The sequence below is a fragment of the Malania oleifera genome, chromosome 4 (genome assembly GCF_029873635.1).
Source record: "Malania oleifera isolate guangnan ecotype guangnan chromosome 4, ASM2987363v1, whole genome shotgun sequence".
Classification (NCBI taxonomy): domain Eukaryota; kingdom Viridiplantae; phylum Streptophyta; class Magnoliopsida; order Santalales; family Ximeniaceae; genus Malania; species Malania oleifera.
In genome coordinates this window covers 59,169,184-59,184,460 of record NC_080420.1, presented here as the reverse complement: position 1 = coordinate 59,184,460, position 15,277 = coordinate 59,169,184, and the positions used below count along the sequence as shown (strand labels likewise).

Here is a 15,277-nt window from a genome sequence, read left to right as displayed (position 1 = left end):
TCATATCGATGATCTATTTGACCAACTTTAGGGAACACAAGTGTTCTCGAAAATCGATCTCCGATCTAGGTATCATCAAGTGAAAGTTAAATCAGAGGATGTATCGAAGACTGCTTTCCGAACCAGGTATGGCCATTATGAATTTTTGGTTATGCCATTCGGACTGACCAATGCACCAACTGTATTCATGGACTTGATGAATAGGGTTCCATTAGTACTTGGATCAGTTCATAGTGGTATTTATTGATGACATATTAGTGTATTGAAAAAGTCCCGAAGAGCACAAGGATCATCTGTGGATAGTGCTTCAGGTGTTGAGGGAAAGGAAACTGTATGCCAAATTCAAGAAATTTGAGTTCTAACTAGAACAAGTGGCATTCTTGGGGCATGTGATATCCAGGGATGTTATTTCTGTGGATCCGAGCAAGATAGAGGCTATAGTGGACCGGGCAAGATAAAAAAATGTCCACGAGGTCAAGAGTTTCTTGGGATTGACAGGACACTACCGCTGATTTGTGGAGGGTTTCTCCAAATTATTGGGTCCTCTGACAAAGTTGACTAGGAAGAATATGAGATATGAGTGGACAGATGAGTGCGGGCAAAGTTTTCAAGTGTTAAAGCAAGGACTGATCACTACACCAGTGCTGACAATCCCTTTAGAAGAAAGGGGTTTTGTAATCTAGAATGATGCATCTCGAAAAGGGCTTGGGTGTGTACTGATGCAACGGGGAAAGGTTATTGCATATGCTTCTCGGCAGCTCAAGGAGTACGAAAATAATTATCCTATGCACGAATTGGAGTTAGCAATGGTGATCTTTGCATTAAAAGTTTGAAGGCACTATTTTTACAGTGAAAGGAGTGAAATTTTGACATATCATAAAAGCCTTAAGTATATTTTCACACAAAAGGAATTGAATATGAGACAGAGAAGATGACTTGACCTTATAAAAGACTATGACTGCACCATCAGTTATCACTCAGGGAAAGCTAATGTTGTAGTTGATGCTTTGAGTTGGAAGTTAGTGGATGGGTCAATTTTTACAGTAGTGGCCTAACACCATATCAGGATGGACCTGGAGAGGTTTGGCATGGAAATGATGGAAGGGACTCACTCAGCGTTTATTGTAAGTTTGGTAATCCAACCGACCTTGCAGGAAAGGATTAAAGCTACTCAGATGAAAGATGCAAAATTGGTGAAAATTGTGGAGAAAGTACGAAGTGGGCAACAAACAGATTTCAATATCTCAGATGATGGGGTTCTCAAATTTCACCCCAGACTATGTGTACCTAATGACGCAGAGATTAAAAGGGCGATTCTGGAGGAGGCTCATAGATCTCTTTATACCGTATATTAAGGAAGTACAAAAATGTATAGAGATCCATGAGAATCCTTTTGGTGGAGCAATATGAAGAGGGAGATTGCCCAATTTGTGGAATAATGTTTGATATGTCAACAAGTGAAAGCGGAACATCAGAGACCAACGGGACCACTGCAACCACTTCACATTCCTGAGTGGAAATGGGTGCACATCTCCATGGACTTTGTCATGGGGTTACCGTTAGCATTGCATGGACAAAACACCATTTGGGTAATTGTGGATCGACTAAAAGAGACTGCACATTTTGTTCCAATCAGAGTCACTTACTCCATGAATAGGCTGGTAGAACTTTATGTGCAGGAGATAGTTAGACTCCATAGCGTGCCTGTGTCCATTGTTTTGGATTTCCATGGTGTGCTTGTGTCCATTGTTTTGGATCAAGATCCACGGTTCACCTCTCGATTCTGTAAGAATTTGCAAGAAGTTTTGAGATCTCAACTTACTTTCAGTACTACATTTCACCCACAGACTGATGGACAATCGGAGCGAATGATTTAGATCTTAGAGGATATGCTAAGGTCCTGTGTGTTAGATTTCAGAGGTAGCTGGATCCGATTTTTGCCACTGGTGGAATTCACCTATAATAACAGTTATCATACTAGAATCGAGATGACACCATATAAAGTGTTATATGGTTGAAGGTGCCAATCCCCATTGTATTGGGACGAGGTTGGAGAATGACAGATTTTGGGGCCAAAATTGATTCAAGAAACATCTGAGAAAATCCAGTTGATTTGGGGCAGAATTAAGGCAGCTTAGAGTCTACAGAAAAGTTATGTAGATACCGGCCGTCGAAAGCTGGAGTTTGGTGTAGGAGATAACGTATTCTTGAAAATTGTACCAATGAAAGGAGTTATAAGATTTGAGAAGAAAGGTAAACTGAGCTGTAGATATATTATGCCATTTGAGATATTAGAGAAGGAAATATGTCAGAGGTACCCACACCTATCTAACAAGGCCCAACACTACTAAGATGAGTCTGGTTGTTTAGGTAAGTGCTTGGTTTTTAAATGGAAAGAATGTTGATTAGCAAATTTTGAGGACGAAATTTTTTATAAAGAGGGGAGAATTTAGTGATTTCAAAAAAAGAAAAAAATAAAATTATTAATTAATGAATTAATTAAAGAATAAATAATTATTATTAATTTAATAATATATATAATATAATATAATATATATATATATATATATATATATATATTTATAAGTTACTCGAGGCTTAAGGAAGCCTCAGGAAACCAAAATTGATTTCATTCATTGAGACCCCGCCCACACAAATTCCTGCGCCATCTCATCTATCTCCTCACGTCTCCCTTATCTTTCTCTTTCTCTTCTCTCTCTCTCTCTCCTTTATCTCTCGATGATAAGTGCACCGATTGAAAAACAAAAATATCACTAGGTTCCTATCTCAGCCACCAACATTTTAATTGGAGTGAATTTGTTGTAGGAGTGTTGTAGGTACCACTCCTGGGGTGAGGTAAGGGGAATAAATTATGTTAGAATTTTTTATAATTTAACTGATTAAATTGTAATATGATATTATAGGAATTATATACACGTTTTTCTGAATATTCTGGCATATGAAAATTAGATTTTGGATTATCATCATTATTATTACGAGTTAATTAAATTGGTGTTTGTGAGCCTAAGAATTTTATAATAATTGTTATTTTAAAATTGAACCGATTGAATTAAAGTATTTGATTTTTCGGTTATTGTAGTAGATTTTCTAAATGATTTTATCGATTAAAATTATTGGTTTGATTTATTATACGTATTTTGTAAAGAATTAAAGTGAGTAGAATTGGTTATCTCCGTTTTCCCTTTAAATACATATTTTGAGTTGAATAAATGGTGGAGATAATTAAACCGATATTTTCAGTAAAACAGATATTAGGTATAAAATGACACGTTTTCTAGTAGTATATATAATTATAATTATTGAATAAATTGTGTGGCATGAGATTTCATTATATTTTACTGCATATTTGAATCTGAGTATTTTTGTGATATTATCGTAAAAATGTGATTTGAACTATTTGATGGAAATACTAGAAATGTGGTGGAATTTGTGAAATCATATATGATGACTAAGAGCCGGGTTTGATATGATGGCTGAGTGCTGGGTTTGATTTGATTGTTATGCTGAAATACGAAAATGAGAATTTAATTATAGTTTTATTACTTAAATTGCATTATATGGTTTAAGAATCCTGAGGACCGGTTGTGATGAGAGCACGGTACCGTAGCTAGTATTTGAGATAGTGCAACCACACTGTTCTGGATAGAAGTGTTGGTAATGAAAAGTCGATTTGGCCATGGAAGGGTTGTGTACCCTCTTAGAGTCTAGACCAGGCTAGGTAGGCAAATCGGACTTACAGACATGAGGTTTGACTTAGCCTTGTGGTAGGCTAGCCAGGGCTAGGTCTAGTCTTCAGACCGCACAACCCGATCATTAGGGTTTATACATGATGATGTTGTATGTCTAAAAGGGGATTTCTTCTACGCATATATGTGAATTTATGTAAATGAATTTATTTAAATGAATTTATTTAAATGAACTATTTTATATTATGAAAGAAATGTGTATTTTCAACTATATAGGTGTGAGTTATGTTGTACAAATGCCATATCTGTCAAATAAATTAAATTAAAGAATGTGTTTAAATTCATGAGAACTCATATTAGCCACATATTGACAATAATCTATTCTGTCTTACCGAGAAGTGTCTCATCCCATTAAATATACAAAATTTTCAGGACCTTTAGGAAATCGATTCTAGGAGCTTAAATGCGGGACCTAGATGAGCTAGCTGAGAGTGAGTAGTGTTGCGACAATATTTTATTTATATCTAGTTGCTTTGGTTATTCGGGGTTGTAATATGTTTTTGGGAGATGTTGATATTAAGGTTGAGACGTAGTACTCTGGTATGCATGGTTGTAAAATTATATCTTGCTTCCGTTGGTTGTATATTTAAATTATCTACGAAATATTAGCATCATGGGCCCCACTGAGTTTAGGGCGCTATAGTTGTGATTTCAAAGTAGACTTATTTTATATGGAAAAAAAATTATCATAACTTTCAGGTCGCTATAATATGTTGAAGGTCCCCTATGCTAGTGCAATTGGGTGTTTAATGTATGCCATGGTGTATACAAGATTGGACCTGGCATATAGTGTCAATGTGGTGAGCAAGTTCTTATCAAATCCGGGTCAACAACATTGGGATGTGGTCAAGTGGGTTTTTAGATACTTGAGGGGTACAAACCAGATATGATATCATGTTCAGTAGACAACAGAGGGATCCATTAGTGGTAGGGTACGTGGATGCTAACTACACATGAGACTTAGATGACATAAGGTCTACCATAGGGTACGTATTTACCCTTGTGGGAGGACCTATTTGTTGGAGGTATATTGTGCAGACGCTTGTAACTTTATCTACTATTGAGTCAGAGCACATGGTAGTGGCTGAGATTGCCAAGGAAACGTTGTGTCTTACGAGATTGGTTAGGGAGTTGGGTGTCCAGTAAGGTGGAGTTCAGCTGCAGTGTGATAGTTAGAGTGCCATCTATTTGGCGAAGAATCTGGTGTACCATGCGAGGACAAAGTATATTGATGTGCAGTTTCACAGGGTCAAGGAACTGATTGATTTAGGAGAAATTCTACTTGAGAACGTTCATACATTTGACAATGCGGCTTATATGCTGATGAAGCCGGTAAAATGGACAAGTTCAAGCATTGCTTGAACTTGATCAACGTCTCCCAGTGTTAGACGAGAGTCGACCCCAATCTACTTTCCTAGGTGGAGCAGCGGTTATGCTTTTAGAATTCTCCTAAGTGGTGAATATTTGCCAAGGTGGAGATTATTGGGTTTGTGGCTCATATTTTGAGTGAAACCCATGCACCAGAAAAGCACTATGAAGCGAGGAACAAGAGAGAAGTCTACAAGATGAAAACCAGTGATAGTGTGCTCGACGGTTTCAGAATTGAGGGGTAACCATCGACGGGTTGAATGTAACTATTGATGGTTTCAAGAAGAATGCAAGAAATTCTTCTTCACTTCAAATCGTTAATAGTTTGGCCTAAACCATCGACGATTTCGTTTAGTGCACGTTACAAAATTTGAGTTTGGAGATCAATAGGTTGGGGGGATTGGAGGATTTTTCTCTAGGGATGATTTACATAGGTTCTAAGGTTCCTGTATGCTTAAGGTTCATATATAATCATATTTTGTAACCCTAATTGTAAGTTTGACATTATTGATAGTGAAAATTCAATTGCTGCTCCCTTTGACGTAGGCAAATTGCTGAACCATGTAAATCTTGTGTCTTTGATTGCTATTTTCGTTTATTCTCACTATTGAGTGATTGCTTATTTTGTATTGTTCATCATTGAGTGATTGCATTGCTTGTTCCGTGATTTTTTCAAGTTTGTGTGTGAGGGCTTGCATTGTGCACTCACGAACAATAGAGAAGCTTAATGAAGATAATGAGGTCGAATAATCAATTGAACAAGACAAATGCTTGCATGGATTTTTAACCGAATATGATTTTGAAGGGATTGATGTTGATCTCATTGATAGCAGATTCACTATAGTTATGGACAATCACTTAAGCGGAAGCAACATTGAATGAGTTGGCATTAGAAGTAGTTTAATTTGTATTTGATTAAAATTCAAAATAAACGAATAAAGAGAGAGATGACTGACAAAAACGAATCAACTTTGGTAATGTATTGCTTGTTTGCAGAATCGAGCATTGAATGAAAACGATAAAAAAGAAAGAAAGAAAATGCATTATAAAATTTTTTAAAAAATATGTTGTTTGCTAAATATTTATAGATTTATTATTCCAGAGAAATTAAAAGATGATTAGAATATAAAGAAAAAAGCAAGGGAAGATGAAAGGAGAAGGAAAAAAGTAAAGACATAAAAATCTAACAAATTGAATAAATTGTTTAGTGACTTAAATAATGGAAGCTTAATGAAGATAATGAGGTTGAATAGTTAGTTGAACAAGATACAAATGCTTGCATGGATTTCTAACCTAATATGATTTTGAAGAGATTGATGTTGATGTCTTTGGTAGTGGATTCACATGTAACTTTGAATGGGTTGGCATTTGAAGGGGTTTAATTTGAATTTGATTAAAATTCAAATTAAATGAACAAGCAAAGAGATGAGTGAAAAACAATGATTCTGCTTTGATAGAATATTAATTGTGCGCATAATTGAGCATTAAATGAACGTGAAAAAAAAAACATATCATAAAAATTCAAAAAAATGCAACATATGAACATTGAAATTGATTATCTGACACTACTAAATTTATTTAAATTCAATAAATTGTGTAGTGAACTAAATAATGGACACTTAATGAAGATAATGAGGTTGAATCAATTGAAGAACACACAATGCTTGCATGGGCATGGATTCTAACAGAATAGGATTTTGAATGAATCGATGTTGATATCTTTAGTCATGGGTTCAGTACATATGTGGACACTTTGAACAGACACAGTTTTGAATGGGTTGTCATGTGAAGGGTTTCATTTGAATTTAATTAAAAATTTTAAAATAAATGAATAAACAAAGCGATAAGCGACAAATAGTGAATCGACTTTGATAGTGTATTGATTGTGTGCAGAGATGAAAATAAAAAAAATTGCAACTTTCAATTTAATTGTGTACTTATAATTAGTGGTGAATTCAGTACATATGTGGACACTTTGAACGGACACAGCTTTGAATGGGTTGTCATGTGAAGGGTTTCATTTGAATTTGATTAAAAGTTTTAAAATAAATGAATAAATAAAGTGATAAACGACAAACAGTGAATCGACTTTGATAGTGTATTGATTGTGCGCAGAGATGAAGAAAAAAAAATTGCAACTTTCAATTTAATTGTGTACTTATAATTAGTGGTGAATTCTGTACATATGTGGACACTTTAAACGGACACAGTTTTGAATGAGTTGTCATGTGAAGGGTTTCATTTGAATTTGGTTAAAATTTTTAAAATAAATGAATAAACAAAGTGATAAGCGACAAATAGTGAATCGACTTTGATAGTGTATTGATTGTGTGCAGAGATGAAGAAAATAAAAAATAATTGCAACTTTCAATTTAATTGTGTACTTATAATTAGTGGTGGATTCAGTCAATACATATGTGGACACTTTGAACGGACACAACTTTGAATGGGTTGTCATGTGAAGGGTTTCATTTGAATTTGATTAAAAGTTTTAAAATAAATGAATAAATAAAGCGATAAACGACAAACAGTGAATCGACTTTGATAGTGTATTGATTGTGCGCAGAGATGAAGAAAAAAAAATTGCAACTTTCAATTTAATTGTGTACTTATAATTAGTGGTGAATTCTGTACATATGTGGACACTTTGAACGGACACAGTTTTGAATGAGTTGTCATGTGAAGGGTTTCATTTGAATTTGGTTAAAATTTTTAAAATAAATGAATAAACAAAGCGATAAGCGACAAATAGTGAATCGACTTCGATAGTGTATTGATTGTGTGCAGAGATGAAGAAAATAAAAAATAATTGCAACTTTCAATTTAATTGTGTACTTATAATTAGTGGTGGATTCAGTCAATACATATGTGGACACTTTGAACGGACACAGCTTTGAATGGGTTGTCATGTGAAGGGTTTCATTTGAATTTGATTAAAAGTTTTAAAATAAATGAATAAATAAAGCGATAAACGACAAACAGTGAATCGACTTTGATAATGTATTGATTGTGCGCAGAGATGAAGAAAAAAAAATTGCAACTTTCAATTTAATTGTGTACTTATAATTAGTGGTGAATTCTGTACATATGTGGACACTTTGAACGGACACAGTTTTGAATGAGTTGTCATGTGAAGGGTTTCATTTGAATTTGGTTAAAATTTTTAAAATAAATGAATAAACAAAGCGATAAGCGACAAATAGTGAATCGACTTTGATAGTGTATTGATTGTGTGCAGAGATGAAGAAAATAAAAAAAAAATTGCAACTTTCAATTTAATTGTGTACTTATAATTAGTGGTGGATTCAGTCAATACATATGTGGACACTTTGAACGGACACAGCTTTGAATGAGTTGTCATGTGAAGGGTTTCATTTGAATTTGATTAAAAGTTTTAAAATAAATGAATAAATAAAACGATAAGCGACAAACAGTGAATCGATTTTGATAGTGTATTGATTGTGCGCAGAAATGAAGAAAAAAAAAATAAAATTATAACTTTCAATTTAATTGTGTACTTATAATTAGCATTTATTTTGTGGATCTCCCTTAATAGGGGAAATTTTTTTTTAATGTTTTTGTCAATTATCCAAATATAATGTTACATTTTATCTGTTTTTTTACAATTGTTTAAAGGCCCACAAGCCATCCTAAAATTTCCCAAAGCCTGATGGGTAAATAGCACTTTAAATTTGCAGCGTTTCATCGTTGAGGCGTGTTGTTTTTGAAATCTCCCTTGAAGATTTTTTCTGCTGCTTCCTCGAGAAAAAAAAGATCCACTCTCATACGCTTTTTAGCGTCCGTGTCAGTGCTTGGAAGTGGCTTGTGGAAGCTCCATGAGGCGCACCACTGCTAAAATTAGCATTTGTTTTTTTTCCCAAAATTCATGATCTTATCTCTATCTCTCTCTGATGAGTTCGAATTTCAACAACTGATTATTTTCGTCACTGTTCTTGATATTTTTCCTTCAATTTTTTCGTTTAAAATTTCATCTTTATCACTTTGATCTTTGCGTCTCCCAGTCCCCTTCACATGGGCTCATTCATTTCGACCAAATGATTCTCTTGCAGTGTGTATCGTAGCTCTGTGATCTGAATCTATTCCATATTCCTTTTGGTTTTAAATTTGTAATCGCCATGACTGGAAGCTTCATGGCTTATCCGTCCGTGCTCTGATTCACTTCTTAAAGCATATCTTCAGTGAAGAATAATGCTCTTTCTTCTCACAAATGCACTATCGTCTTCCTTTCCTCTCCTCCCCACATCTCTCTTGTTGCTCATAAAACGCGGCCTCTGAGCTCAGAACGCCAAATTTTCCTTCTATTTCAAAGTTCTAGAGATAATTTCCTGGAAAATCACCCGCAGGTGTGAAAATTTTCAATTTAGTGAGCTTTTCCTTGTATATTTGCAAAGAAAAGCAACTTTGATTTGGTGGGTTTCCTGTATAAACCAGAAAAATGGTCTCCAAATCGTATTCGAATCTCTTGGAGCTCGCCTCCGGCGAGCCTCCATCGCTTGGCCGCATCGGCAGGCTTATTCCGCGTATTGTGAATGTCGCCGGCATAATTTCCGATCTCGACAACGTTGCGTCGGGGAACGTCTCCTGCGACTCGTCTTCCTCGTCGGTTCAGCGGGATCGCATCATCATTGTAGCTAACCAGCTCCCGATTAGGGTTCAGAGGAAATCGGAAAATAGTAAGGGTTGGATATTTACTTGGGATGAGAACTCCCTTCTTCTCCAGCTTAAGGATGGATTAGGAGCTGATGAAATTGACGTCATATATGTGGGTTGTCTGAAGGAGGAAATCCACCCAAACGATCAAGATGAAGTCGCCCAAATCCTCCTTGAGAGCTTCAAATGCGTTCCCACTTTCTTACCCACCGATCTGTTTAACCGACACTATCATGGGTTTTGCAAGCAACAGCTTTGGCCTTTGTTTCATTACATGCTTCCGCTATCGCCGGAGCTCGGCGGCCGGTTCAACCGGTCGCTCTGGCAGGCTTATGTCTCCGTTAATAAGATTTTCGCAGACAGGATCATGGAAGTGATAAACCCAGAAGACGATTTCGTGTGGGTTCACGATTACCATCTCATGGTTTTGCCCACCTTCTTGAGGAAAAGGTTCAACAGAGTGAAACTTGGGTTTTTTCTGCACAGCCCTTTCCCTTCGTCGGAAATTTACAAGACATTGCCGATAAGAGAAGAGCTTTTGAGAGCCCTTTTGAATTCTGATCTAATTGGGTTCCATACTTTTGATTATGCGCGGCATTTCCTCTCCTGTTGTAGTAGGATGCTGGGTCTTAGCTATGAATCCAAAAGGGGTTATATAGGACTAGAGTATTATGGTCGGACTGTGAGCATCAAAATTCTTCCTGTTGGTATCCACATGGGGCAGCTTCAGTCCGTCCTGAGCTTGCCAGAAACCGAAACTAAGGTGGCTGAGCTCATTAAGAAGTTTGGTGAGAAGGGTAGGATCATGTTGCTTGGTGTGGATGATATGGATATATTTAAGGGCATAAGTTTGAAGCTGTTGGCAATGGAACAGCTGCTTCGGCAGAATCCGGATTGGCAGGGGAAGGTGGTTTTGGTGCAGATAGCGAATCCGGCTAGGGGCCGGGGAAATGATGTGAAGGAAGTACAGGCAGAGACATATTCTACTGTGAAAAGAATTAATGAAGCATTTGGAAAGGAAGGGTACGAACCAGTGGTGCTGATAGATAAGCCACTCAAGTTCTATGAGCGAGTTGCTTACTATGTTGTGGCAGAGTGTTGCTTGGTCACAGCCGTGAGGGATGGGATGAATCTGATCCCTTATGAGTATGTAATTAGCCGCCAAGGGAATGATAAATTGGATAAGGTGTTAGGGTTGGATCCATCTGCCCCTAAGAAGAGCATGTTGGTTGTGTCGGAATTTGTTGGGTGCTCCCCGTCTTTGAGTGGCGCAATTCGGGTGAATCCATGGAATATTGATGCGGTGGCTGATGCTATGGATTGTGCCCTGGAAATGCCTCAGCCTGAGAAACAGCTCCGGCATGAGAAACACTACCGATATGTGAGCACCCATGATGTAGGGTACTGGGCTCGGAGCTTTCTTCAAGATTTGGAGAGGACTTGTAGGGATCATGTCCGACGAAGGTGTTGGGGTATTGGTTTTGGGTTAAGTTTTAGAGTGGTTGCACTTGATTCCAACTTTAGGAAGCTCTCAATGGAGCACATAGTTTCGGCTTATAAGAGGACCACAATTAGGGCGATCCTTCTGGATTATGATGGTACTTTGATGCCTCAGGGTTCCATTGACAAGAGCCCATCCCCTAAGGCTATAGATATCTTGAACACCTTGTGTAGCGATAAGAACAATGTTGTTTTCATTGTGAGTGCTAGGAGCCGAAAGACGCTCAACGAATGGTTCTCTCCGTGCGAGAAGTTGGGAATTGCAGCTGAGCATGGTTATTTTCTAAGGTTAGAAGTGCTATACCTGTTGGATTTATGATTTTGGGATTTAGATGAAGCTTACATTTGAATGGTTGCAGGTTGAGACAAGATGCAGATTGGGAAACATGTGTGCCAGTGGCAGACTGTAGTTGGAAGCAGATCGCAGAACCAGTAATGAAGCTTTACACTGAAACAACGGATGGGTCTACCATTGAAGACAACGAAACTGCACTTGTCTGGTGTTATGAGGATGCAGATCCTGATTTTGGATCTTGCCAAGCAAAGGAACTTCTAGATCATCTTGAGAGTGTTCTTGCCAATGAGCCAGTTACGGCAAAGAGTGGGCAGAATATAGTGGAGGTTAAGCCACAGGTTTGAATTATATACTCCTTACTCAGTTCTGATGTTGCTATGTTAAATATTACTCCACATCACCAGAAAACAAAAATAATAATAATAAAAGATAAAATCAAATTAGAAAATGAGCAAAAATGGAAAGAAAGAAACAACAGAAAGGAGAGAAGACATTTCATAGAACTTTATCTTCGTATTTCTACTGAATGGTGAATGCCACTCTGTTGAGTTGTGGGTGACATTGAAACCCAATAAACAAACTGGAAGTCTGCCTGTGATACAACTCAACCTTGCATCTGGGTGGCTGAGATTCATGTCTTGGTCAGATTGTTTGGGTTAGTGGTGGAGGAATTACTTAGTTGCATAAGCTGTGTGCTTTCATGTGCCTTTGTTTTTGAATAAAACAAGTTCCTTCCAGGAGAAAAAAATATTGCAGAATCATGTTAACAGTCTTAATGAGTGAATGTATTGTCATCACCTTGATATGGTTAAGCAAATAATGAAACCATTTTGCTGGTGTTTGGTACTAGGAAACTAAAATTCCTGTAAAGTTTTGCATTTCTAAAATCTTTATTTTCATTTAATCTTAGTTTCCTAATTTCACTGATATGCTTAACCTAGTAACATGACATTTTCAAAATTCACATTTTAAACATGGACAAAACACAAACAAAACACGAACAATTTTCACATCTTTAGAAAGTCTACAAGGTTCCTGAAACTTAGGATCCTAAAGGGTTAATCCCTTATATTAAAATTATGTTTTTTTTTTTTTTTTCCACATTTTTTTTATGAACTTATGAATGATAAATAGAATGGATTATGAGAAAGAAGAATTACATTATGATAGAAGGGAAGGGCATTCCTCTGGTCAACTCATATCATTTTCAAGAATCTAATCCATCTGTGGAGATGCTGTTTTGATCAGTCTCTATAATGATAGTTAGACCTATGAACCTACAGCGTTCATATGCAAGTGTAAGCATGTCAATGCTGATCATGTTATGCAGAATGAGATATCTTTGATTGCAGTGAGTAAAGAGATAAAGAATTATAAAATGTGCATAATTACTTAGATATGGATGAAACCGTTAACAGTTAGACCTTTGACTTGAAATTATTATTGTCATAACTGATAGCATCATAGCTCCGTTGCATTTATATCTAATTATAGGCTTGCTGAGGGTGCTACGGTAGGCACTTGCCCATCATCCTGGCGCATGTACTTCATGTGTGCAAAATTTGGAGCGCATGACATGCATGTGCCCAGCTGATAGGTGAGTGCCTTACAGCCATGGCTGATTCTAGATTCTTTTAAGCTAACGTAGGGTGCTGAGAATTATGGACCAAGTATATTCATCCTTTTTGCCAAGAGCACGGTTCATTAAGCAGGCTTTTGAAACCATTGCCCATACATAGTGGAAATAAACCTGAGAAATGGATCCTGTGTAAAAATTTTCCATTTAGCACCTAATATGCTTTCATATATATCACAGGGCGTAAGCAAGGGTATTGTAGCCAAACGGCTACTTTCTACCATGCAAGAGAGGGGCATGTCACCAGATTTTGTTCTGTGCATAGGAGATGATCGATCGGATGAAGACATGTTTGAGGTGATCAGCAGTTCTATGGCAGGTCCATCCATAGCTCCCAGGGCAGAAGTGTTTGCATGTACTGTTGGTCAAAAACCTAGCAAGGCAAAGTATTATCTAGATGATACCATTGAGATTGTTAGACTGATGCAGGGCTTGGCTTCTGTTTCAGAACAATCAGTTACTGTGTAGGTGTCACAGAGATAAAAAAGGGTGCCCTCTTTTGCTCTGTGTTTGTAATTGTAGACATAGGCTGTGCCAGGTATTCCGCATGTTCTTCTGATGTAAATTATTGTAATCTTACAAAGAGAAGTTATGCTGTGCCATACTGTTTTTTCTAGTGTTTGTCCATCATAAAGCTGTAAATATATACATATTTTGCGCCCTGAAATTTGAGCTTGTTTCCTTCTATGGCAATACAACCAATGACAATCTCATGTTTGACAAAACCAACAGGGCAGCACCTGTATTTATCTCTGAATCATTTAACTTGTTAAGTGGCTAGATATGCTTTTTGTCAGGCTTTTTGGTTGCATACTATAGACCTATTGTGGTCCACCCTTTTCTCGGACCCCGCATATGCCGTAGCTTTGTGCATTGGGCTGCTTGTTTATTATTTTTGAATGTTTTGACTCGGTGCTATTTTACCTTCAAATCTATAATCTATTACAGAAAAGGAAGTTGAAGTTGTTTTTCCCTCTTTGTCCGATGATAATCTGTTACTCCGCTATTCCATCTCTTAGTTTTCACTTCGCCCATGATAATTTGTCTGGTACACATGAAATAGGCATTGGTGAACCAGTGGAGATCATCAGGTTCTGTACATTTGTATAATCTGCTCTAGTCTTTGGAGTCTGATTTTTTACTTCTGCAAATGACTTGCCTGATTGCATATGCCTTGTATGATACTATTGATGCATGGCCTGTTTTGCTGTTCCTTCATTTGTAAGCACCCGGACATTGTTTAAAATTTATACATGCTTCTTTTCCGTCACTGTGGCATGTCTATTGCATTCATTAGTTTGTTTTATCACCTGCCTTGGTGTCTTTTGGCACTTTGTGTGGTATGTTTTTTATGTGCATTTTTGTTAGAGCCTTGTTGCAATTCAACGTATGGATGAACACTCATGTTTGCATATAGTACTCTATTGGGTGCTTTTTTCTTGTTTCTTTTATTTTTATGTTTTATAATGGATTCAAAGATGGTAAAAGGCACTGATTTCTAATTTAGATGTAGATGGAAAATTTGAAGAGCAAAGAAATCAAATTTTTTGTTTCTCAGATTGGATCCTAGAAGCACAATATTGGTGTTTTGAAATTGAAACCCACAGCGCAGGACAGATGAAGATTGTGAAACAGGATTAATCTTTTGTGCTATTCAAATTGATCTTATTTCATGGTTAAGGGAGTTAAGCTTGGGGCAGACCTAAACTTTGTAGCGAAATTATCATTGGCAACACAAAAAAATTGGTCCAAGTTGTACTTTGTAGAACAAGTAGAGATGGAGCAGCACCACCAAGAGGAAGAAAAATCAAACAGCCCCAACCCACATGCAAGTGCTGGGGTGGGTTCAAATGAAAGTAGAAGTTCCACAGCGTGGAATTGAAGAACGTCGTTTTCAGCACACTTCCAGCACTGCCGGGACCCTTGTTAACAAGGGCGCGGGTTCAGCCGACGGCTGAATTCCATGATGGCACGGCAGTGATGGTAAAGCAGAGACAAGAAGTGGGGCAAGACTAATTTATGGTAGCCAACTAAGTTAAC

The 15,277-nt window shown here is 37.1% G+C and overlaps 1 protein-coding gene across 3 annotated transcripts in view; it reads left to right on the top strand.

The window, feature by feature from the left end:
- LOC131152838 (alpha,alpha-trehalose-phosphate synthase [UDP-forming] 6) overlaps nt 1-13,962 on the top strand; it is a 35,311-nt gene extending 21,349 nt beyond the window's left edge. The window contains exons 2-4 of one of the 3 annotated variants that reach the window (XM_058104730.1): nt 8,834-11,594; nt 11,666-11,939; nt 13,418-13,962. In XM_058104730.1, coding sequence (XP_057960713.1) covers nt 9,592-11,594; nt 11,666-11,939; nt 13,418-13,705 — 2,565 coding nt within the window. In that variant the 5' untranslated portion in view covers nt 8,834-9,591 and the 3' untranslated portion in view covers nt 13,706-13,962. Of the gene's footprint in view, nt 1-8,798; nt 11,602-11,665; nt 11,940-13,417 lie in introns of those variants that run through there. The other 2 variants (XM_058104729.1, XM_058104731.1) reach the window with 2 other exon arrangements.
- The last annotated feature ends 1,315 nt before the right edge of the window (nt 13,963-15,277 follow it).